At 36.8% G+C, this 26,091-nt stretch overlaps 1 protein-coding gene across 2 annotated transcripts in view; it reads right to left on the bottom strand.

Annotated features, from left to right (window-relative positions):
* Positions 1-26,091, bottom strand: part of LOC145293754 (intermembrane lipid transfer protein VPS13B-like) — a 260,242-nt gene that overhangs the window by 77,734 nt on the left and 156,417 nt on the right. For both annotated transcript variants that reach the window (XM_080140245.1, XM_080140246.1), the window contains exons 24-29: positions 23,436-23,603; positions 21,778-21,945; positions 20,433-20,698; positions 10,849-10,993; positions 7,258-7,436; positions 1,571-1,782 (exon numbers count right to left, since the gene is read on the bottom strand). In XM_080140245.1, the coding sequence (XP_079996371.1) occupies positions 1,571-1,782; positions 7,258-7,436; positions 10,849-10,993; positions 20,433-20,698; positions 21,778-21,945; positions 23,436-23,603 (1,138 nt within the window). The remainder of the gene's footprint in view (positions 1-1,570; positions 1,783-7,257; positions 7,437-10,848; positions 10,994-20,432; positions 20,699-21,777; positions 21,946-23,435; positions 23,604-26,091) is intronic.

Consider the following 26,091-nt stretch of genomic DNA (forward strand, 5'->3'; position numbering starts at 1 on the left):
TCTGTGCAAACTTAATTCAAAAATTGGTATTTTGTGTCAAATGGTAACAAAACTTTATCATCAAAAAACAAAAATCAAGTATGAAAAATGGAAAATTAGTGTTAAACAATGTATTTGAGATTGATAGAATGACTACCCGGGTATGAAGAGTTTTTTCCCAAGGGTATTGAGCAACCCAGCCCTCAAAAAAATAGCAGCGAAAAAAAAATTAGCTGCAGTAGCCAGGCTTGAACCTGTAAGGCTAAGAGGAAAAAGAGGTTAAAAAACAGCAAACGTTTTAGTCCTCTCGCCCATGCAACTTATGACTTCACAGGCCTTCAAAATAACGTCTTTTATATGTACATCGAGATCATGAAGCGTGAATGACTTTGCAAAAATGTTGATGCAAAAATTGACCCCCTCCTTGGAAAAAAACAGCCCAAAGAATGAATGTTTTGGCCAATTTTTGGATATTTGTCATCCGAGAGATAGATCTTTCTAATGATACCGATTTTGCCAGTATTCGTTGCGTGTGTTCAAAGTTTTTGGCAGACATACAAACACAAACACAGATTTTGCCCTTATATATTAGACTAGCAAGGTGTACCCGGCATTTCCCAGGTGTTTGGGGGGGGGGAAGTAAGTATGAGGATCAAACCCAAACCGTTGAGGCAAAGTTGTGAAAAAAAAAAACATGCGACGTTAACCATTGCCCCACCATGACATGCTTACGGAAACACGTTTGAATTTATTTAATTAGTTGGATTTGGCAGGTGCTCGGTTTAATGAGGTAATGAGGTCAGTTTGACTGCGGGATTTCATTTACTGCTGAACGCTTTTTTCCTCGCCCCCAAGATGTTATAGGAAAAAGACTAACCCACATGCGGCGAGCGACAAATATTGAATATTTATCTTCCCGAAATCGACCAAATTAAATAGACAGGCGAGCTTCGTTGTTAACTGTGAGATATTACGATTTATATGTGATACAAAGTTTTAAAAAGTTGTGAAGCGAGCGACCGCTTCTCTGAAAGAAGCCTTTTGTAGACACACAGAAAAAGCGAACATACATACATACATACATACATTTTCGCTTTTATATTTATAGATAATAGCACCACAAAAGAAAACAATGCACAAACCAAATCAACAGGCTCGAAAAATTGGGGAGGGGAAATATAAATTTTATAAGATTGTAAACTGTTTGGTTAATTTCTATAACTGGAAATTGTCAATTTTTTTTTTAATGCATAGAGATAATACTTGATTTTTTTAAATATGGGAAATAGCAATAACTTAATGGATTTTTCGTTGAAATAAATTTCATTTTTTTCCAAAGAACTCCTCATAGCCCATTGGTATTAATGACAGAATTGAAACTAATAAACAATAGAATTTGATTTGACGAGGAAAACTGTTTTTGTAGCATTTTTACAATGATTCATCCTTACAGTCAATCATGACGAAAAAAATCAGACATTTTATTCATAATTGCATGGATGGCATTTTGGAGATGAAGGGGGGGGGGTTATCAAAATCTGTTTTTGAATTAGTCTAAAATAAGTAGATAAAAAAAAAGGAATTGTCTTACCCAGACGGTGTGGATGGAAGTGAATTTTCAAAATCTGAATATTTCTGATGGATGACCACTCTCCATATTTGGGCAGCCGTTAATTCGGAAGTGTTCAATGGTTTTACTTCAGGCAACTGCAAAGAACTGCTTTCATTCTCAGACAATGTGAAAGTGACATACTCAAAGAATTGGTTCACCAAAGAATCCCAATACTGCAGAGTGCATGGAATCTGGGGAAAAAAGAAAACAATTTCAGATAACCTTTTGCAGATATTATTTCAAGAATTTCATAGATTTTCAGAGAAAAATTATATTAGTAAATATTTTTTTTCTTTTTAAAAGCATTATCAAGAGATTGGAATTTGATATATTTTCAGAGAAAAATTATATTAGTAAATATTTTTTTTCTTTTTAAAAGCATTATCAAGAGATTGGAATTTGATATATTTTCAGAGAAAAATTATATTAATAAATATTTTTTTTCTTTTTAAAAGCATTATCAAGAGACTGGAATTTGATATATTTTCAGAGAAAAATTATATTAATAAATATTTTTTTTCTTTTTAAAAGCATTATCAAGAGACTGGAATTTGATATATTTTCAGAGAAAAATTATATTAATAAATATTTTTTTTCTTTTTAAAAGCATTATCAAGAGACTGGAATTTGATATATTTTCAGAGAAAAATTATATTAATAAATATTTTTTTATTTTTAAAAGCATTAGTTCAAGAGATAATAATTTCATACATTTTCAGAGAAAAATTAAGTAAACTTAATAAATATTTTGTTCTTTTTAAAAGCATCGTTTGAATTTTAAAATATGAAGGCATAAAAGCTGTTACAATGCAAATTTTAAAACATCTGGAGAAAAAAGAAAAACACCTTTTTAATATATAAAAACTACCCTGGGTGGCCGGCATTGCTCAGGAGTGTGGAGATGTTTGTAAGGGGTTGGTTGAACAAAAAAAAATCAAAAATTAGGAGTAGTAAGCAAGCTTGACCCCGTAACGCGCAAGAGGAAAAGGAGGTAAAAAAAAGCAAATCGTCTTATTTATGGGCCCACGGCGATTGTGACGTCACATGCGTTCAAAATAATCGTTTTTATACAACATTTGAATGACTTGCAAAAATGTCAATGAAAAAAGTGACCCCTCTTTGTAAAAAAACAGCCCAGCTGAAAATGAAAGAATTAATCTTTTCGACCAATTTTTCTGATATTTGTCGTCCAAGACATGGATCTTCGAAATGATACCAATTTTGTCACATTCCAACACGTCTGTCAGAAGTTTTTGCAAGACATACAAACACACACACACACACACACACACACACACACACACGCACACATTTTGCCGTTTATATATAAAACTAGCGGGGGTACCCAGCATTGTCTGGGTGTTTGTAGGTGGAAAAGAAAAAAGAAGTGTTTCGAACCAGTAACAAATCCGAAGGCTGAAAAGAAAGTGAAAGAAAATGCAATATCTTACTCTGATGCTACGAGGCCATAGAAAGTGAAAAGTATTGAAATTTAGCGATGTCAATCAAAAAGTTGACTTGCAGAAATTAATCTTGGCTGGAGGCCAGTTCAGCTTTCCACCGGTTCATTTGTTTGCCTGTTTCCCCATGATGTTAGGGAAAACCAACTCCTCACAAAAAGGGAGTGCCCAAATGAATAGCAATTATCTGATATGAGGGGTTTCCTCCAGATTGATCAAAGCTGATTGCTTTCTGCAATTCTCAACATGAAAGGCTGGGAAGCTGCCTTCGCTTTCGATTCAGTTTCGCTTTTATACAAAAAAGCCGAACAAACATGCGAAAGGAAGAAATACTGTGAATTTTATAAAAGTCAATGTCAATAAATGTAGATACGATGTGTGTTCACAAATCATAATCTAGAGAGTATACAAAAAGTTCTAAAACATAGTACCCCCTCCCCCTTGAGAACCCCGGCAAAAGAAACCTTTGCTGGACAGACAAAAACGCGCGCAGTCATTTTGTCTTTCATATATATACTAGCGGGCAGTACTCGGCGTTGCCCAGGTGTTTGGAGGTGTGTGTGGTTTTGGGTAAATCAAAACAAAAGAATAAAAAATCGTTGCCTGGGTATTTGTTTAAAAAAAAAAAACTTTGGTACGTAAGTAGGAAGAATCGAAGTCGAAGCCTTAAGGCACAGTTGGAAAATAATAAAGTGTGAAAAAAAAATGTGCGACGTTAACTGTTCGCCGACCAAGAAATAGTAACGGAAAGATGTTTGAATTGACAGGTGCCCGCAATAAAGTTAACTCTGTTACTTCTATTTGACCTCATTAATGAGGTCAAATAGAAGTAACGGAGTTAACATTTACTGCAGGGCAGAGTTTTTTTGTTTTTTTTTGGTTTATTTACTCAACTTTCGCTGGTTTTGTTTCCCCAAGATGTTGGGGAGAAACCAGCTCCCCATCAACAGGGGATTGTCCAAATTGAATAGCAATTGTCTGATATAAAGAATTTTCCTTGCATTAAAGCTGATTGCTACATTCCCGGCGCGATTGCTGAGAACAATGTCTTAGCTTTGAATTAGTTTCGCTTTTTATATGAAAAAGCCGAATCAACGCATGAGAAGCCAAAATAGCAATAATTTTGCAAAAGTCGCTGTAAATAAATCTAGACGCGACCCGCGTTCCCAAATCCGAGATATTATTATCTAGAGGGTATATAAACACTTCCAAGCGATAGTAACGACCCCGGGACTGTCGGCGAAAAAAGCCTTTTTTGAACATACAAAAATGCATGTGTCGCATTTGCCTTTTATATATATAGATAGATAAATGATCTATTTTTTTTCACCCTGTAAATTCAGCCTCCATAGGAAACTAACCAAGTAGTTCTTTTAATAAATGGTTCCACAATCAACCTACATCCGGCAGCTGATTTAAAACAATCTTCAAACATTTCAAAATGTTGAAATTTCATAGATCTTTTGTGGAAAAATTGAATTAACTTAATATATATTTTTTAAAGCAATGCTTTAATTTGAAAATATGAAAGCTTAGAAGCTATTACAATGCAAAATGTTCTGCATGAACGGAGACTCTGCCATATAAGTAATATGCGTTAAAAACTGTAAAAGTATTTATCTCGGAAATCTGGTGAATGTAGTGTCAGAATATATCTGGTTATTACGGTTTCTCTCCAATATCCTCATAGGAAAATACTGTATGAATGATCGGTGCGAACAGAAACCCAACGATATCATTATACCATCTGTAGACAGAACAGATACTACCCTTGGATCTTAGCCAGATGGCCAAGAAGGCATATTTCAGTTTCACATATGGCCCAAAAGCGAAATCATTTTATTATTTAAAAATTTTTTTTTTTTAAATTGCATCTTCGATGATCGAGAGATCCAATTTATTAAAAAGGAGGATAGAAGAGGATAACATACTACAAACATTAAATTAGCGTATCGATATAGTAATTTGATGTTCGTAGCATGATATCTCTTTCTATACTTCTTTTTAATGAATAGGATTGCCTGATCAAATAATTTATAATCTGGAAACCATGACACACATACGCACATTAATAAGTACTATGGTATTAATATATAGATACGAAGAAAATGAAAGACTGAAAATGCTACAAACGTAGAAAAACGTCATTCAAATTGGCAAAAAAAAATTGTTTTTATTTTTTTTTTTTATTTATTACATTTTCACCCCAAACAATGCATATTGCCATTTTGATGTAGGGGGCTACTATCAGAGACATGGGCATCAGGAGTACTGTGTAGGGAGTTAGATGGCAAGACGTCGGTTCACGTTGCACTTGAACTTCTGCATGTCAGTACGGTTGGGGAAGCAGGGACCCGGCAGGGAATTCCAAAGTCTAGCTGTCCTGGGGGAGAAACTACTGGAGTAGAAGGCTCTCTTACATCTAGGGATCTCTACTGTGAAGGGGTGGGATTTAGCTGCTTGTCAGGTTTGTCGGAGGTATTTACGTCGAGGGGGCACAAGTGCTTGCAGTTCGTCAGAGCATTCATCGTTAAAGTACTTGTAGAAAAGGCAGAGGGATGCAACATTTCGTCGATGTGACAGAGGCTGAAGTTTAGATGACAGTTCAGAACCTATCAGATTGGCGACTCTCTTTTGAACCTTGTCTAGGAACAAGAGACTAGTGGTAGATGCACCAGCCCAAATATGACAACAATACTCCATACATGGGCGAATGGTGGCCTTATAGAGGTATAGGATACTTTTGGGCATTAATACCTTTCTAGCATGGTAGAGAGAACCTACCTTCTTCACAGCGGTCCTGGCGATACTCAAGATGTAATTGTTCCAACTCATGTTTCCTGAGAGCGTTAGGCCGAGGAGTTTAAAGGATGTACTTTCAGATAAAGAGTCATTGGCCATTGCTATTGGTGATAGAGAAGGTTTCTTGTAATTATTGACAGAAACGAGTTTAGTTTTGGCATCCATTTATGCCGCCATTCCACTACAGATCGGAGGTCATCCTCTAGTGCTTCTGCCATTTCTTTAGATATGTGTTCGTTTGTTTTCCTGTTGTGTCTGTTATAGAGTGTGGTGTCGTCAGCATATATACCCATCTCACAGGCAATTTTGTCAGGGAGGTCATTTATGAATATTAGGAATAACAGAGGTCCCAGGATAGACCCCTGAGGCACTCCCGCATTTATATTGTATTGTTTAGATGTACGACCGTAGAGGACAACCTGGATTTTTCTCTTATCTAAGAAGGAGTTAATTATGTCATGTATTCTTCCAGTGATACTATATGAACTGATTTTCCTGAGAAGACCTTCATGCCATACTCTGTCAAAAGCCTTAGATATATCTAGAGCTACCGCTCTACCCTCCCCCCGCTTTGTTCAGTGACTGGTATATATGTTCTGAAATTACAGTTAGGATGTCTGCTGTTAAACAGGCTTGTCTAAATCCATATTGTCGGTCAGAAGTTTAGCATCTGTAAGGTGATGCACTAGAGCTTGGTTAATTATTGTCTCAAATATTTTGGCGAAAAGTGGGAGGAGGCTAATGGGGCGATAATTTACTGGGTCAGTTCTTTCGCCAGAATTCTTGAAAACTGGTACTACAGAAGCAGTTTTTCAGCAGGCAGGAAAGCAAGATTCATTAAGGCATTGTTGTAAAGTTTGGAGAGAACTGGAGCTACTTCGGCGGAGCACTTTTTTACCAGCACAGCTGGGATGAGATCAGGTCCACATGCTTTTGCAGTGTCAAGATTTTTTATGATAGCATGCAAATGAGAAGAGGTGATTTTCAGATTTTCTAGTGTGGCGTCTGTCTGCAAAGGAAAGTCAAGGAGGGGGTGGTTGGCAGGGTCCAGTGTGGAGTTGGAGGCAAACCGACTGGCAAGCATGTTAGCCTTCTCAGTTGCAGAGCAAACAACCTCATGATTGTTGGATAGTGGGGGGATTGTCGATTGCCCATTATTTACTACACTGTTGTAGATTTTCCAGAAGTCGCGGGTTCCTAATTTCTGTGCTTCAATGCGTTTTTTGCACTTTTTTCATTACTTCTCGCTCCAAATCCAACAAAAATTGAGTTGAATAGTTGTTTTCATTTATTCAAGAAGTCATGATCTCAGGGGAGATAACTTATGCTTTACTTACCCATTTACATTTTTTTTTTTAAAGTATAAAAAAAAAAAAGAAAAAGAATTTTTTTTTTTTTTTTTACCTTAGATGGTTGCTCTTTCATAAACTGTCCGTCCATAGGCAGACTGAAAGGTACTGGACTGATAGTTACATGAGACAGGACGCGGGCTTGTTCGTAGCACCAAGTCATCGTACTATTGCGATTGTTATCACAGTTGCAAAAGACTATCTGGTTTGGACTGGCACGATTTTCCGTCATTTCTGAAACACAAGATATCGACATATTTTTATATATGTTTAAAATTTCATCACTATTTAAAATTTTTTTTTTTTAATATTTTATTTGTTTTAATAAAATTTCTTACATTATTATTTGTTTGGTTGTTTTTGTTTTACGGCATATCAACCCTTTTCAGGTTATTTAATGCCGAATCCAGTGATTTTGAAGCACAATTTTTTAATAAAATATATTTATTGTTTTCAAGTCAGTTTCTATTTAACCCATAGTTGGGACTCTAACAGGTACTACCACTCCAGGTCAGAGTGGACTTGGGAGCAATGGCAATTAAAGGGTGGCTCCACACTCCTCAAAGCCCACAAGCAGGGGCCTCACTATCGGATATAGTTTAAGGTCCTCTGGCATTATTAACTTTAAATGTTATTTCTGATTTTTTTTTAAATATTTTGTATTATTTGGATTCTTCATACTACTGTCCTCATCTTTTCACAACGTTCCGGTTGATGTAACCTTTGAGCTTCTCCAGATGTATCTTGTCTAACTCTGAGAACTTTCAGTTGAACTCCGAAATTCTGTGCAAATTCCAGAGTTCCACAAGATAACCTGAAGAAGGTCGGAGGTTACATTGACTGAAAACGTGAACAATGAAAACAGTAGTTTGAATAATCCAAATAATATGTTTTTCTTTGAACACGTGTGGGGAGGCTTGATTTTTATATGACATTGTTTTGACTTTGCCTATTTTTATTCAGATTAAACTGGGTGTATCCTTCTCTATTTCAAATGACAAGTTATGTGGGTTATGAAAAGAAACCGGAATCTTGGGATGATTTCTAATGCTCCAGTATTTGTAGGAGCTACTGTGGTCATAAAAAAAAAAATTTAAACAAGTATGGTGAACAAAGTGAAAGAGATATTCAAACAATTACACTTGAAGAGATGGTTAGAATCTTTAGACCTCTCTCGGTTGGAGTGTCTGAAATAGCTGGTGTTTGTCTGGCATAGAGTATGATGTTCCAACCCCAGTAATATATATATATATATATATATATATATATATATATATATATATATATATATATATAAAATGAAAATTACAATTGAATTTACCAAAATGATCCAAGATGGTAAAATTAAAGTAAATTATAAATATTAAAGAATTAATATGTATAAAATTATCTCAGCCAGATATAAAAGCTCGATAATACCAAATAGGAAATAGAGCTTATATATATATATATATATTGCAAAATCAAGATATTCTCAGTTTATATTTTGTTTTCTTGATTATTGCGAAAAGATTATAGTAAAATTATATGTATACTTAATGATGAAAACCGATAATCATGAAGCTTAATTAATTGAGTCAATTAATTTTGACTTTGATTTTATTAGTATACTAGCGAGGGGTACCCGGCGTTGCCCAGATGTTTGGAGGTGTGTGTGGAAACTCCAGGGGTGGGTGGGTTAAAAAAAAAAGTAAGTATGAGGATCGAACCCGAACCCTTGAGGCAAAGTTGTAAATTAAAGTGTGAAAAAAAAAAAAACGTGCGATGTTAACCATTGCCCCACCGCGAGATGCTAACGGAAACACGTTTGAATTTATTTAATTACTTGGATTTGGCAGGTGCTCGTTTTAATGAGTTAATGAGGTCAAGTTTGACTGCAGGATAGTATTTACTGCTGAACGCTTTTTTTCTCCCAAGATGTTATAGGAAAAAGACTAACCCACATGCGGCGAGCGACAAATGTTGAATATTTATCTTCCCGAAATCGACCAAATTAAATAGACAGGCGAGCTTCGTTGTTAACTGTGAGATATTACGATTTATATGTGATATAAAAAGTTTTAAAAAGTTGTGAAGCAAGCGCCCGCTTCTCTGAAAAAAGCCTTTTGTTGACATACAGAAAAAGTGAACACACATACATACATACATTTTCGCTTTTATATATATAGATGAACATTACCAGAATTTATATATATTAAAATTTTGGTTATATATATGTATATATATATATATATTTTGATTATATATATATATATATAATTCACTATGTCTGCGTGTCTGTCTGTCTATTTTTTTCAAAGTGTATCTCCTCTGAGATTCGAGGTCACACAGCAGCGTGAGGCGAGTCAAATGATTGCATTTTGTGGACCATTGTTTTATAAAAGCTGGTCAAAATATTTGCTAAGGGGTCAAAATTTAAAAAAATTAGAACTTGGCAGGCATAAGTAGACTTCAAATGCTCTTGTACAAATGCACAAATATACATGCATTTATACGTTAAAGTTGATTCATTTTTAACTATTTCTCATCCCTCTGATTAGCTTAAACAGTAACAACCAAGGCTGCAGTGCTAAATGTTTTGGTTTAGATTCCAGCTAATGGCACTCCAGTTCAGATTTTCAAAGGTCAAACATTATTTTATACTTTTTTGACTATTAATAAAAAACTGAAAAGTTGATTTATTTATGAAGAAACAAAATACATTCAATGAATTTAATTTTATAGTTTATTTTTTAAATACGATTTTAAACATTTCAATTTATTTTAAAACATTAAATTTTTTAATATTTTAAATATTCCATTAATAGAAAATAAAATAGAAATAATTCAGAACATAATTATCAAAGTTGGTCGACACAAGAAATACACATTTACAAACATGAAGTTCTTTCATAATTTTTATTAATATAGCAATTAATAAACATTGCATGACCCGTACATATTGTTCTGTCTAATGTAGAATATATTCCTTAAAATTTATCTCTCTTTCCGAGCTCTTTTACCTTAGGACTTTTTATCTTTGGACTTTAAAATTTTGCAAGCAAAGATTTTTCTAGTGGACACAAAAAATTGTATGCAGTAATTCTAAAATATCCAATATTTTTATGGAGTAATTCCAGTTTCTGATTGGTTGCTAGCAGAACGTGGATCCATTTGATTGGTCAGTTCCTATCGCCAGTGCCTATAAGTAGAACCTTCCAATTTCGGCTGAGATCAAAGTGTAGTATCTGTTCCGGCAGATGCTGCACTTTGAGACCATTGCCCTTGTGGAAATTGGTTAGTGATCCATGTAGGGGCAACCCTATATACCGTTCCCCCTCCCCTCCACATAAAAACCGACCTTGTGTCACATTTTGCTTACGTGAAGAAGCAAATAAATATCTACCCTGATTATATATGAAAAATATTGCAACAGTCGATAAGAGTTAATGCTGTCAAAGTTTGCACACATTACAATAAACATTATAAATCGGTAGAAGACTGGATAATAGATGGTTTGCAATATAGTATAAATTTAAATATCAACATTGAGGGGGACAATATTCCAATGAAAAAAAAAATAAAGTAATTTTCTTTCGGTCCCCTCCTCCCCCCCCCCTCACATATATAGACATTATTTTGAAAGAAAGAGCGATTTCCAACTCACCAGGTTCCATAATGTAATGAAAAAGTCCAGTGCGCAGATCATCGGTGCTACGTAATGTTACAAATTTATCTTGGTGGTCGACAGTCTCGGTTGTTGAAGAAGGTTTGTGTTCATTCTCTCCTGTTTGAGTCGACCCAAGAAAACCCTTAAAAAAATAAATTTATAAATAAATATATGAGTATACACATTATGGAATGAGAATAAATTCAACTATTATAAAAACGGAATAACAATTTTTCTACAAACTTCAACCTTTCTTCGATATCTCTATATATTTTTTTTCGCCATGTATGCATTATTAAAAAAAAAAAAAAAAAAAAAAAATTTATTCCAGCTATATAGTCATGGAGAACGAGCAGCAACAAGCCCACTGAAAACTTCAAATAGCGATTTTCACACTGTTTCAACTTCCAGTTTTCAACATTAATATGGATGAGAACAAGTGACAGCAAGCAAACCAATGTAAACTAGTAAAGACACCCACGTGACTTTAAACGCATAGAGTAAGACGGCACATTGTTTTTATTTTTCACTCTCTATGTGTGCACACGAAAATAAATAATAAACTGTCATGTGCGTCGACATACGCAACTCGTGTTGTCTCATGCACAGCATGTTATCATATTTTGACTCCATATCGATGCTAAAAAGTAAGTCATCTTATGACACATCAACCCTTTCCAGCAACATTTTACGGCATATCAACCTTTCCAGCAACATCTTACGACACATCAACCCTTTCCAGCAACATCTTACGGCATATCAACCTTTCCAGCTACATCTTACGGCATATCAACCTTTCCAGCAACATCTTACAGCATATAAACCTTTCCACCAACATCTTACGGCATATCAACCTTTCCAGCAACATCTTACGACACATCAACCCTTTCCAGCAACATCTTATGGCATATCAACCTTTCCAGCAACATCTTACAGCATATCAACCTTTCCAGCAACATCTTACGGCATATCAACCTTTCCAGTAACATCTTACGGCATATCAACCTTTCCAGCAACGTCTTACGACACATCAACCTTTCCAGCAACATCTTACGACACATCAACCCTTTCCAGCAACATCTTACGGCACATCAACCTTTCCAGCAACATCTTACGACACATCAACCCTTTCCAGCAACATCTTACGGCATATCAACCTTTCCAGCAACATCTTACGGCATATCAACCTTTCCAGCAACATCTTACGGCATATCAACCTTTCCAGCAACATCTTACGGCATATCAACCTTTCCAGCAACATCTTACGGCATATCAACCTTTCCAGCAACATCTTACGACACATCAACCTTTCCAGCAACATCTTACGACACATCAACCCTTTCCAGCAACATCTTACGACACATCAACCCTTTCCAGCAACATCTTACAGCATATCAACCTTTCCAGCAACATCTTACGACACATAAACCCTTTCCAGCAACATCTTACGGCATATCAACCTTTCCAGCTACATCTTACGGCATATCAACCTTTCCAGCAACATCTTACGGCATATCAACCTTTCCAGCAACATCTTACGGCATATCAACCTTTCCAGCAACATCTTACGACACATCAACCCTTTCCAGCAACATCTTACGGCATATCAACCTTTCCAGCAACATCTTACGGCATATCAACCTTTCCAGCAACATCTTACGGCATATCAACCTTTCCAGCAACATCTTACGGCATATCAACCTTTCCAGCAACATCTTACGGCACATCAACCTTTCCAGCAACATCTTACGGCACATCAACCTTTCCAGCAACATCTTACGGCATATCAACCTTTCCAGCAACATCTTACGGCATATCAACCTTTCCAGCAACATCTTACGGCACATCAACCTTTCCAGCTACATCTTACTGCATATCAACCTTTCCAGCAACATCTTACGACACATCAACCCTTTCCAGCAACATCTTACGGCATATCAACCTTTCCAGCAACATCTTACGGCATATCAACCTTTCCAGCAACATCTTACGGCATATCAACCTTTCCAGCAACATCTTACGGCATATCAACCTTTCCAGCAACATCTTACGGCATATCAACCTTTCCAGCAACATCTTACGGCATATCAACCTTTCCAGCAACATCTTACGGCATATAAACCTTTCCACCAACATCTTACGAGACATCAACCCTTTCCAGCAACATCTTATGGCATATCAACCTTTCCAGCAACATCTTACGGCACATCAACCCTTTCCAGCAACATCTTACGGCACATCAACCTTTCCAGCAACATCTTACGGCACATCAACCTTTCCAGCAACATCTTACGGCATATCAACCTTTCCAGCAACATCTTACGGCATATCAACCTTTCCAGCAACATCTTACGGCATATCAACCTTTCCAGCAACATCTTACGGCATATCAACCTTTCCAGCAACATCTTATGGCATATCAACCTTTCCAGCAACATCTTACGACACATCAACCTTTCCAGCAACATCTTACGACACATCAACCCTTTCCAGCAACATCTTACGACACATCAACCCTTTCCAGCAACATCTTACAGCATATCAACCTTTCCAGCAACATCTTACGACACATAAACCCTTTCCAGCAACATCTTACGGCATATCAATCTTTCCAGCAACATCTTACGGCATATCAACCTTTCCAGCAACATCTTACGGCATATCAACCTTTCCAGCAACATCTTACGGCATATCAACCTTTCCAGCAACATCTTACGGCATATCAACCTTTCCAGCAACATCTTACGACACATCAACCCTTTCCAGCAACATCTTACGGCATATCAACCTTTCCAGCAACATCTTACAGCATATCAACCTTTCCAGCAACATCTTACGACACATCAACCCTTTCCAGCAACATCTTACGGCATATCAACCTTTCCAGCAACATCTTACGGCATATCAACCTTTCCAGCAACATCTTACGGCATATCAACCTTTCCAGCAACATCTTACGGCATATCAACCTTTCCAGCAACATCTTACGGCATATCAACCTTTCCAGCAACATCTTACGGCATATCAACCTTTCCACCAACATCTTACGGCATATCAACCTTTCCACCAACATCTTACGGCATATAAACCTTTCCACCAACATCTTACGGCATATCAACCTTTCCAGCAACATCTTACGGCATATAAACCTTTCCACCAACATCTTACGGCATATCAACCTTTCCAGCAACATCTTACGACACATCAACCCTTTCCAGCAACATCTTATGGCATATCAACCTTTCCAGCAACATCTTACGACACATCAACCCTTTCCAGCAACATCTTACGGCATATCAACCTTTCCAGCAACATCTTACGGCATATCAACCTTTCCAGCAACATCTTACGACACATCAACCCTTTCCAGCAACATCTTATGGCATATCAACCTTTCCAGCAACATCTTACGGCATATCAACCTTTCCAGCAACATCTTACGGCATATCAACCTTTCCACCAACATCTTACGGCATATCAACCTTTCCACCAACATCTTACGGCATATAAACCTTTCCACCAACATCTTACGGCATATCAACCTTTCCAGCAACATCTTACGGCATATAAACCTTTCCACCAACATCTTACGGCATATCAACCTTTCCAGCAACATCTTACGACACATCAACCCTTTCCAGCAACATCTTATGGCATATCAACCTTTCCAGCAACATCTTACGGCACATCAACCCTTTCCAGCAACATCTTACGGCATATCAACCTTTCCAGCAACATCTTACGACATATCAACCTTTCCAGCAACATCTTACGGCATATCAACCTTTCCAGCAACATCTTACGGCATATCAACCTTTCCAGCAACATCTTACGGCATATCAACCTTTCCAGCAACATCTTACGGCATATCAACCTTTCCAGCAACATCTTACGGCATATCAACCTTTCCAGCAACATCTTACGGCATATCAACCTTTCCAGCAACATCTTACGGCATATCAACCTTTCCAGCAACATCTTACGGCATATCAACCTTTCCAGCAACATCTTACGGCATATCAACCTTTCCAGCAACATCTTACGGCATATCAACCTTTCCAGCAACATCTTACGGCATATAAACCTTTCCACCAACATCTTACGACACATCAACCCTTTCCAGCAACATCTTACGGCATATCAACCTTTCCAGCAACATCTTACGACACATCAACCTTTCCAGCAACATCTTACGGCATATCAACCTTTCCAGCAACATCTTACGGCATATCAACCTTTCCAGCAACAAACATGACAAGCAAACTCACAAAGACATTCGTCAAACACTGAAAACTCCTGGAATTCATAACAACCTCAACGACAGAAGTTACCCCAGCCAACATGAGTTACGTTGCAAAATGTACACTACAAAACTCATTCCTAGGGGTTCAATTATCCAACCGACTCACTGGTTGCACCAATCATTTGAACGTCGGTACTTTCAACGGAATCGGTTTATTCTCCCGCATTCACTTGCGACTGTGTGCACCTAATCTCGACAACGCGTTTCCTCGGAACGGATTAGTTTCCTGCAGACTCATTTGCCACCATACACGACTAACTTAAACTTGTGCATGCTTCCTAGACTCGGCAACACAATGCAGTCTACAACCGCAAATTATTCGCACTTAAAATTCACAATGGACGTCCTGTGACCTTTCAACACAGTTACACAGGCTTTAAACACTCTTTGTTTGATATCCTTTCCTGTTGCAACCTCTTTTCTATTCAGCCTCCGGTTATCTGGTGGAGAGTATTATAGGCAAACTCTTCGCAGACTGATATGTGGATAGGTATCTCTCACACACACACACACACACACACACACAGTTACTCAATACACATCAGTTATTGCCTTTTTGTGATTTTCGATTTATCTGACAGGTGGCGTCTCTACTTTTTGCTGTGCATTCTCTCTATCTACTTCCGTTCTCTGTCCCTTTTTCGTCTGAACCATCCATATAGACAGACGCACTTACGTTTTAAGGTAAGGCAACACAATGTATACTATTACAAACTCTTGTAAACACTAGACACATGCATACACGATGGACATACATACACAACGAACATACCACATGCATTACAAGTTAAAAGGCATGCTTAAGCATGTATACCCACACACATATGAATGTACACAAAACACTCTCTTAGTGCTCTTACATATTTCAAGTTTTTTTGTTTGTTTTTTTTTTTACAAGCATGTCACCACTTATCAAGGCCCAGAGGCCACTCGAGGATAAGGGTTAATAGGTATACATTAGTCATTGTGATTTTAGCATAGTAAACAGTGGGAATTTTGTAACTTGGATTACTTAGGGGGACGATTCAATTAGAACTTGTTCACATTGAAGTTTTTCTTCTTTTTTTTTTTTTTTTTTCATAGGTATCAACTCATTATCAAGGCCCAGAGGCTACTCAAGGATAAGGGTTAAAGAGTGTACAGTAGAAATTGGACAATATAATAATCATTAGTAATGAAAATTTGTAAAATTTGATAACTCATATCGAACGGCTCATCAAGAACCTATTTACGTTAGACTTGAAGACAACCATATTGTAGTCAGCCGGAAAGCAGGAAAACGGAAGACAATTCCACAGGCGTGCAGTTCTAATAAAAAAGCTTTGTTCATGGAATCTACGTTCAGGTTTAGGCACAGATAAGGAGTGGGGGGAATTATTGATAGTGTTTACAGCTAGACGAGTGTTTCTTGTGAAAGTTTGGCGAGGGGGGACCATAGATTGAAGCTCAGTTGAACACTTTCCATGAAAATAACGATACATCAGAGACAAACTCGCAACATCTCTTCTGTGAGATAGAGGTTGCAAGGAAGAGAAAAGGACATCTCCTACGAGGCTACGAAGTCTATTTTGAACTCTATCAAGGCAGGACAAGTCCTTTCTAGCAGCTCCTGCCCAGATGTGGCAACAGTATTCCATCCTTGGACGTACCTGGCTCTTATGTAGATAGAGAATTGCATCAGCAGTGAGATATCTACTGGATCGATAGAAAGATCCCACCATTTTTCCAGCGGCCTTGGCAACAGATTTGATGTACGTGTTCCATTTAAGATCAGGAGTAATGGTCAAGCCCAGAAGCTTGTCAAAACTTGAGGCCTCCTGAAGATGAGAGCCATTTATTTCAATTGATGCCAGATGTGGATCAGAATGTTGATGATGTAAAGAGAGAAGCTTGGTTTTAGATGCATTAAAAGTAACCAGCCACTCCTTTCCCCATTATACTACATGCTCAAGATCAGAGGAGAGAGAAGTGGAGAGAACTTGGTCGTTTACTGTCTTAGATGTGCTACCATAAATGGTAGTGTCATCAGCATAAATGTCTACAAATGATGTAAGGATGTGATTTGGAAGATCATTAATGTAGATCAGGAAAAGAGTTGGGCCCAGGATGGATCCCTGAGGGACACCGGCATTAATACTGTGAGCTTCTGATTTTTGCCCTCAACTACTACTCTTATGAACCTATCAGAAAGAAATGATTTAATAATTGAGAAGACATTTCCAGCTATACCATAGCTAGAGATCTTATGAAGTAAACCTTTATGCCATACCCTATCAAAGGCCTTAGATATGTCAAGAGCAATTGCCCTAGAAAGGTTGCCTCCGTCGAGAAATTTGCTAATCCTATGAGATATAACTGTAAGCACATCTGCTGTAGATCTAGCAGAACGGAAACCATATTGAGTGTCACTAAGAAGGTTATTTTTGTTGAGATGGTTGATTACTTCTGTATTTAACACAGATTCCAGCAACTTACTCATGACGCACAGGAGACTTATTGGCCTGTACTGAGAGGGGGATGAGCGATCACCTGAATTCTTAAATACGGGGCATACTGATGAAATTTTCCAGGGAGATGGGAAACTATTCTCCTTAAGACAACGTTTAAATAGTTTTGTAAGTATGGGCGCTAGTTCAGGTTAAAGTTTTTTGAGTACTATAATTGGAATACCGTCCGGGCCAGTTGCTTTACTGGAATCAAGGTTTTTGATTAGCTTGGCAACATCACGTACAGATATACGTATATCACATAGTGTGTTTTCAGATACAGGAGGAAATATTGGGGGTTGGCGGCCTTGATCGCAAAAGGTAGAATTAGCTGCAAAATTCTTGACAAAGAGTTTGGCTTTGTCTGATGCTGACGAGATTACCTCAGGTCCATTGATGATAGTTGAAATGGAGCGCACACTTCTGTTCAGAATTCTGTTTGCTATTTGCCAAAACTGGTGGGAACCAAGCCGCTGCTCAGCTACTTTGGACTTAACAGATTGAGCATACAACCATCTTGCGCTCTTTATTACTTTCTTACAATGGTTGCTGGCAGTCCTGAAAGCGGCTTTAGTTTCCATACATCTATTACGTTGGAAACAGTGAAAAAAGTGATTTCTGTGCGCAATGGCAGCAGCACATTCTGGAGAGAACCATGGCTGGCTGTTAGGTTTTTGCTGAAAAGTTTTTGAGGGTATGAAATGATCAATACCTACAATTAACCATCCGTCAGGTCTAATACTATAGAGGACACATCCTTTTTAAATATGGAATGCAGAGGTAGATCAGTTATAAATGTACGGAAGCTATCCCAGTCAGCCTTAGTGTATCGATATACTGTACGATGGAGAGGTACGTCTGGGGACTTATTACATTTCATTTTTATCTTAATTGATACAACAGAGTGGTCGGAAGATCCAAGAGGCGACAGAACAGAAACTGAACATAGTTCAGGGCAAGTTGTGAGAAAAAGGTCTAGTAGGCTCGCATACTGGCCGTCATTGTCGGGCACACGGGTGGGTTCCTGAACAATCTGAGTGAGGTCATAGGCAATGGAGAAATCATGACAGAACCTCCCCTCATCATCGGTCTTGTTTGAGTGGGTCAACCATTCGACGTTGTGAACATTGAAGTCTCCACATACGTGAATGTTAGCTGAAGGATAAGCAGATAGGACTTGGTCAATTTTCTCAGATATGCTTTTAAATATAGTAACTCCGCTGTTGTGGGGGCGATAGAGAGTAAATAAAAATGCCGTAGTGTGAGCTAAAGCAACCCGGAAGCACATATAAGGTAAGTTAGGATCTTCCCTGGAGATGTCCCTACCACATGGAAAGATATCTTTAATATAGGCACATATTCCATGCCCATGGCGAAGTTAAACAAAACATCTTATTTGTATATGTTATGTAACTTCTCCTAACTCGATGTAGACATCTCCTTTTTGATGTCCCTTCTTTAAATACATAGGTGGCAAAAAGAAAGTCCGCACTTGTGATTTTTTTCAAAAACTGCAAATTTAAGCTAAATTTAATGTAACTGTTTAAACAAACTATACCTCATTTGATTCGCCTTTTATTCTTCTATAATTTTACCTGTTCAAAGTTGACTTTTAATTGAAATATTCTAGTGTTCACGTCAATTTAAAAAAATAACTCCAAATTGAGGAGGCAAAAAGAAAGTCCGCACAATGGAAAATTGTTATTTAAATGTAACTTTAGGACATTAATGCAACACAAATACAACAGGAACACAATGACCTAGTAAATATTTAGTAGCATAGCTCTTCTGCAATTTGACAGACTGCAATCTTGGGAATTCCTTAAATTATACTGCAGCAATACTCCGAGGAAAGGGCATCCTACTTTTCTTTAATTTTTGTCCAAAGTTCTTCTAAATTTGAAATTTTACCATTGCGTAGCTGTTGCTTGATGTAATGCCATACGTTTTCGATAGGATTGAGGTCTGGAGATTGTGCAGACTAATCCAAACACGGAATATCATGCTCTTCCAGGAACCTCTTGAAATTGCCAGCTGTGTAAATGGGAGCGTTATCCTGCATGAAGATGGGATGATCATCCAAATTCCGACCAAAGTAGGGTAGAAAATGCTCAGTCAACATTAAATACAGTCAAATTAATTCGCCCTTGCAAGTGAACTATAAGCCCTGGACCATTGGTATTAATAATGCCCCAAACCAAAACTGAACCTCCAAACTGAAACTGAGCACCTAGGATTAAATTCTTCATCTTTCCTCCGACGGACGTACTGTCTACCATCACTGTCCACCATGAGATCATCAAGAAGTATGTGAATCTAGGTCGTCCTATGATGTTCGTGCGCTCATGCAGTGGAGTCCACAGCAATACATTTCTCACCAGCTCTTGCTTGCTCCTCTGAAATGGCTCTTATTTTATAAAGAGCAAATGTATGTGCATTTGTATGTTAAAATAAACCTTGAAAAATACAAAATAACTCCCCATAAAGTTAAACATGGGAGGCAGCATGAGAGTGGCGTGCCTTGGCAGAAGAACTAAAGAACCAGTCAATGACAGGGCACAAAAGATGCCAAGCAGAAGAATCAATCATTAATCAACGGTCTAACTGAGAGACTACTGCATTTAATTTGTAGACGTAGATCACATAGGTGATATTATCCGAGCTATTGAAATATTCAATATGACTTGAAATCTTGAAAATTAAGTACATAATATTATTTTTTGCTTAAAACAACATATGTAAAATATCGATTTGTCGGCTGCATTAACAAGCACCACAGCTTTATTACATACCTCACATTCTTTAAGAAACTGTTCTGTGAAATTATTAAGGCTTAGGAGATGTTCCTGACCAAAGTGCACAAGTAACAGACCCGTTTCCAGTGTTAGCACTGACTTTGGTAAATAGTCTGGTCCACTGTGAGTGCACCACTGTGATGCGGCCATCGTAAAGTTAAGAGTTGAAGGACCAATGAAGGCCAGTGGAGTCTGCTTTAAGTAGCACGTCTTTAGCTGGAGATCTTTCAGGCTTAAACTGCTCACGATTTCATTTATGAGACCTGGAAAATAAAAGATTTCTAATTTTATGTTTTTGTAATAACCACGTGTTAGAGTATCTTCTCTATATAGATGATCATCATATTGTATTCGTGTTTTTTTGAGAACAAACGAATATAAAAAGACAGTGATGAAGAACCAGTAATAAAATATGGTTAGATTTATCTCCTATTTTATAAAGAGCAAATGTATGTGCATTTGTATGTTAAAATAAACCTTGAAAAATACAAACTAACCCCCCATAAAGTTAATATTTTTACCCTGGATGTATATCTAAAATTTAGAAAAAATATTTATTCTTTGAGGGTAAACTGGTCCTGGCTTTAATAGAAGGATGGGAGGGTGTGTGCATATGTGTGTATATATATATATACATACATATATATACATACATATATATATGAGAGAGATAGATATCTATATATCTATGAAAGTGAAATTGTCTGTGTGTGTACATTTCTCTACCAAACTACTCTGTCAATTTTCAGTCTAAAGACCCGAGATTTGACATAAGGGGTATTGAGATTTGGAAAAATCTTAATTGGTTTTTGGACAGAAATTTGGCTGTCAAGGGATCAAAGTTCAATGATTTGACCTTTGAAAACTCTACTAAACTCCTCTACCAATTTTGGGTCTAAACACTTAGAATTTTAGATGTAGGTTACTTGGACATGGATCAAACTTTTTAATTTGATTTGAGTCCAAAATAAAAAATGTTGACCAAACAAATTTTTGGCCTAAACATTTAAAATTTTACATAAAGGCATCATATTAGGCTAGACGTGTTATAGGCGCCATTATAGGCTAGATATGTTATAGGCATCATTATAGGCTAGACATGTTATAGGCATCATTATAGGCTAGACATGTTATAGGCATCGTTATAGGCTAGACATGTTATAGGCATCGTTATAGGCTAGACATGTTATAGGCATCATTATAGGCTAGACATGTTATAGGCATCATTATAGGCTAGACATGTTATAGGCATAATTATAGGCTAGACATGTTATAGGCATCATTATAGGCTAGACATGTTATAGGCATCATTATAGGCTAGATATGTTATAGCATTACTTACCAACTTCATTTTGATGAAGTGTTACTTCCATGTTAATCGAGGTGAGAGACGTCAGAATTCCTGGAGATTGTTCCGTCTGTTTGGCTTTGAGAAGAACAACAACCTGTTCCGTCTTTAAGGAAAACTGGTTCATCCAACTGAGATGCGACAACGTGTTTGTCGTCACTTCTGGAAATAAATGTTTTATAAATTATAACAGATTGAATCAACTAAAGTGTAGAGGAATTAACAGAAATTAAATTAACAACAAAATTCATATTGTTAGGATGATAGAAAAAGTGGGTGATGGCTCTTGTTTTGTTTCAGGTGGAGTTACCTCCTTCCGTTTACCGCTGTTATTTGAGTTCTCACATGGAGACGTGAGAACTGGATAAGTAAGATGCTGATAGACAGAAATAAAAACAAAAGAATGATTTTGAAGATGGAGTTATATTACTTGTGTTTGTGATAGTTGTCACACAAACTCGACTAAGACTGATCAAGGGGAGCTAACTCTTTCTGTTTCAAGTGGAGTTACCTTGTCCATTTTATTTCTTTTATTTTTAGTTCTTGCATGGGGCGTGAGAAAGGCACAAGAGAAATGCTGACAGGTGCAAACAAAAGGATGATTTTGAATCCGAGTAAATGAAGATGGAGATATATTATTTCCGTCCATGATAGTTGGGTCACACAAACTCAAGTAATATCGAACTAAAACTGATAAATGCAATTTTATCATTCTGTGTGTTGCCTCCTTGTAAATAAAATGGATACAGGTGCATGTTGTGAATCAGACGTATCTCAGCAGTCGCTCAGCTTTGATCGGAACATGATGCATACAGCTGGATTATGCCAAACAGCCCAATCTTTCACAAGAAACACCCGTCTGGCTGAAACTACTGTCAATAATTTTCCCCATTCTTTATCTGTGCCTAAATCCAAACGTAGATTCCATGAGCAAAGCTTCTTTCTTAGAACCGCACGCTAGTGGAACTCTCTGCTGCTTGCCTGTTTCCCACCTGACTACAACTTGGACGTCTTCAAGTCCAACATAAACAAACTCCTGACAAACTGACCCCTTACGTAATACACTCTATCAAAACCCCCAATACTAATTATTACTACAATACTATCTCATTGATTACTGTACACGCAATAACCCTTATCCCTGAATGGCCTCCGGGCCTTGATAAGTGGTGACCCCCATGTAAAAAAAAAAAAAATTTTTTTTTAAAAACTGCTGCCTGAGATAACACGCTGATCAGCCAATCACAATGAGGCACCCTGAATTACAATGAGATGGTGGCATGCGAGCACAAGCAACTTTTTAGATAACTGTGGGAAGAGGAAAAAAAATATAATAGTTATTACATCCAAATCATGGACAGTACCAACATAATGAATCTTTAAAACCTTCTCTTACAATTTAAAAAATATATTTTTTTTTTTTTTTTTTTACAAAAAATACTTTAAAACATCTTTGCAAAAAAAAAGAAAATTTTATTTCCAGTTTTCCTTGATAAAAAATTTTTTTAAAACAGTCAGGAAGCGGGAGAGATAAAGAGAAAAGAGAAATGAGAAGAAGGAAAAAGGGGAACAAAGTGGATTGTTGCTTTTGTTTTTATTTAAACCCAGTAGATTGTGATATGTTTAGTTAGCAGGAGTATAAAACAACTAACCTTTGAACGATTTGTTTGTCTTCTCACTGGTAGAGGAAGCAGAATCTTGTGCGTTTGGAGAGAAACCCAGGCTTTGTTGGATCTGTTGAACAATCTCTTGTGCGAGGCACAATTTGTCAGGACTAACATTCAGTTTCAGTGGGCGTTCCATTTGCAAGGAAACACAAGCTGAAAGAAAGATGATAGTATCTAGCAATCTATAAACATTTATTTAATTTTAAAGCTAACAATATTTTATAAACAGGAATTTTTCAAATTTTATTGGAGTTTTATCTGGTTTGCAGTTTGCAATTGAAAATTGATTAATTTAGCTCTGACAGTTAAATCTAAGATGGTAGCTTGTTTCATTTTTGGGGGTAGGGGGGATTTTCTCTGATTATCATCTTTAACTTTTTGGTTTTTTTTCATTTTAACTTGCCATATTCTCATCTTTCTTCCTATTGGAATATTGTGCATGTGTGTTTTTTTTTAATTATTAATATCTGACAATCTCTAAAGAGCAGCCAAATAAACCAAAGAAAATACAAATTGCAAAATGAGCATAAGATAGTAAAGAAAATTAAAAATAAAAAAATAAACAAAAACTATTTTTGTGGACTGATCCTTTACTTTGATCATTAGGAGACAACCAACTATCATATGTATGGCATAATCACATTGGCACACCGGTTCTTGTCAGATCACCAAAATTAAGCAATGTTGAGCCTGGCTAGTACCAGATGGATGACCATTTGGGAATTCTAGGCGCTGTATGTGCTTTCCGCTTATCTCGGCATTGTTTCCAGTTGTCCTGAACCTCCACTTGCCACTGGTATTCAACAATGTCGAATCAGGAGAGGTGTGGTTGGAGATTGTGAAACTCTTGCCACAAAAATTTCACGTGCAGGCACCCTTACAGTGGGTATCCATAGTAAGTCAAAACTAAAGGAAACTTTTTTTTTAATGTATGTATAAGCCAATATTTGTTTGTTGTTGAAATCTATATTATTACTAGTGAGAACATTCAAATAAGTTTCAATAAAGGTTATATTTTTCAAGTAAGCTAAAGACACCATTAAATTTTTCTTCCCACTCCATTTGCGGTCACTAGGCATCTGTTATCTGTTAAGTCTATAAAGTAAACTGGACATAAAAAAGCGGAATTCATTTTTGAAGTAGATTTTCTTCATTTCATATGACGGAAATAAAATTGAATATCTTAGTGACTGCCCCCCTGCAGAGGGTAAAAGTCCCTCAATGGGGGTCCTGGATATGACTTTAAACTATATCCGATGGTAAGGCCCCAGCTTGCGGGCTTTGGGGAGTGTGGAGCCAGCCTTTAATTACCACTGCCCCCAGGTCCACTCTGACATGGAGTGGTAGTACCTGTTAAGGTCCCAACTATGGGTTGAATAGAAAACGACTTGAAAAAAAGTATATTCTATTAAAAAAAATTTCTTTATTTAAATAACCTGAAAAGAGTTGATATGCCGTAAAACAAAAAACAACCAAACCAAACTCAGTGAAGAATCTATTTTAGAAAAATGGTTTAAATTATTTTTATTGGTATCTTTTACATTTTAAAATAATTTGCTTCCTTGTAAATAATTTGGATTCTTTTAGCGATTTTACATGTTTGATTGTTTTGTTTGACGGCATATCAACCTTTTTGGGTTATTTTAAATGCCACATCCAGTCATTTTGGTAAAAATGTTTTTAATTTTTGTTTTGTTAGATATTTTAAAATATTTTTCATAATGCTTGGTTTGGTTGGTTTGTTTTATGGCATATCAACCCCTTTTCAGATTATTTAATAAATCAAATAACCAATTGATTTTCAGCCACCGTTTTTTGAGGGTGGAGTAATTATTAGTAGTTATTAGTGGGGGTTGGAGAATAGGAATTTTAATTGCTTAAAGTAGGAAGTTGCGGGTTTTATATGGTGGGGCTTGACATAACCAGCCGATTGATCAGATTGCGCCTCTCCAACTAATCCTCTAACCCAAGTAAATGTGGAGTATTGGCATACACATAGCCACTTTCCCGGATTATGGACTGCTCAGGCACATGGATCATATCCTTAAGCCATTATGACCTGAATTATGATGTTGATGATTAAAAAAATATTTATTGTTAATTTTAGATGGCGGCATACTGAATGTAAGCAATGGACAGTTGCAATTTGGAGGTATCTGGCATCTACGCAGATACTGAACTAATACATACAAATGATTTTCCACTTTATTTATGTTTTTATGTTCATTTATTTACAACTAAACGAATTAGTTCAACCAGGTCACAAAGGGTTGTCAAAGATTGCCAACTATGGCAGAGAGAAAAAAAGGTAGAAAAAACAAAGAAAAAGAGATAATTGCTTTTTGTTTTTGCAGAAAATGATTGAGTTTTGCATGAAAATTAGATTCCCAATGTTGAAAAGATGCACCCAAAGAAGGTTGGAGATTACACCAGCCAAAACATTGAGAACATGACAACAAAAATGAGAATAGTTGTCCATATAACACAGTTTCTTTTAAAACATATCAATCACATTGCTAAGCTAAAGGCCCTGGCAGTGAGAATTACATGGGGGGGGGGGTAATTTTTATCTAAAAATTAATCCTTTTGCAAAATTACTTAAAATAAAAAAATTTTAAAAATCATATTGGCATGCAAAATT

Source organism: Euprymna scolopes, chromosome 15 (genome assembly GCF_053919585.1).
Source record: "Euprymna scolopes isolate OS-2025 chromosome 15, ASM5391958v1, whole genome shotgun sequence".
Taxonomy (NCBI): domain Eukaryota; kingdom Metazoa; phylum Mollusca; class Cephalopoda; order Sepiida; family Sepiolidae; genus Euprymna; species Euprymna scolopes.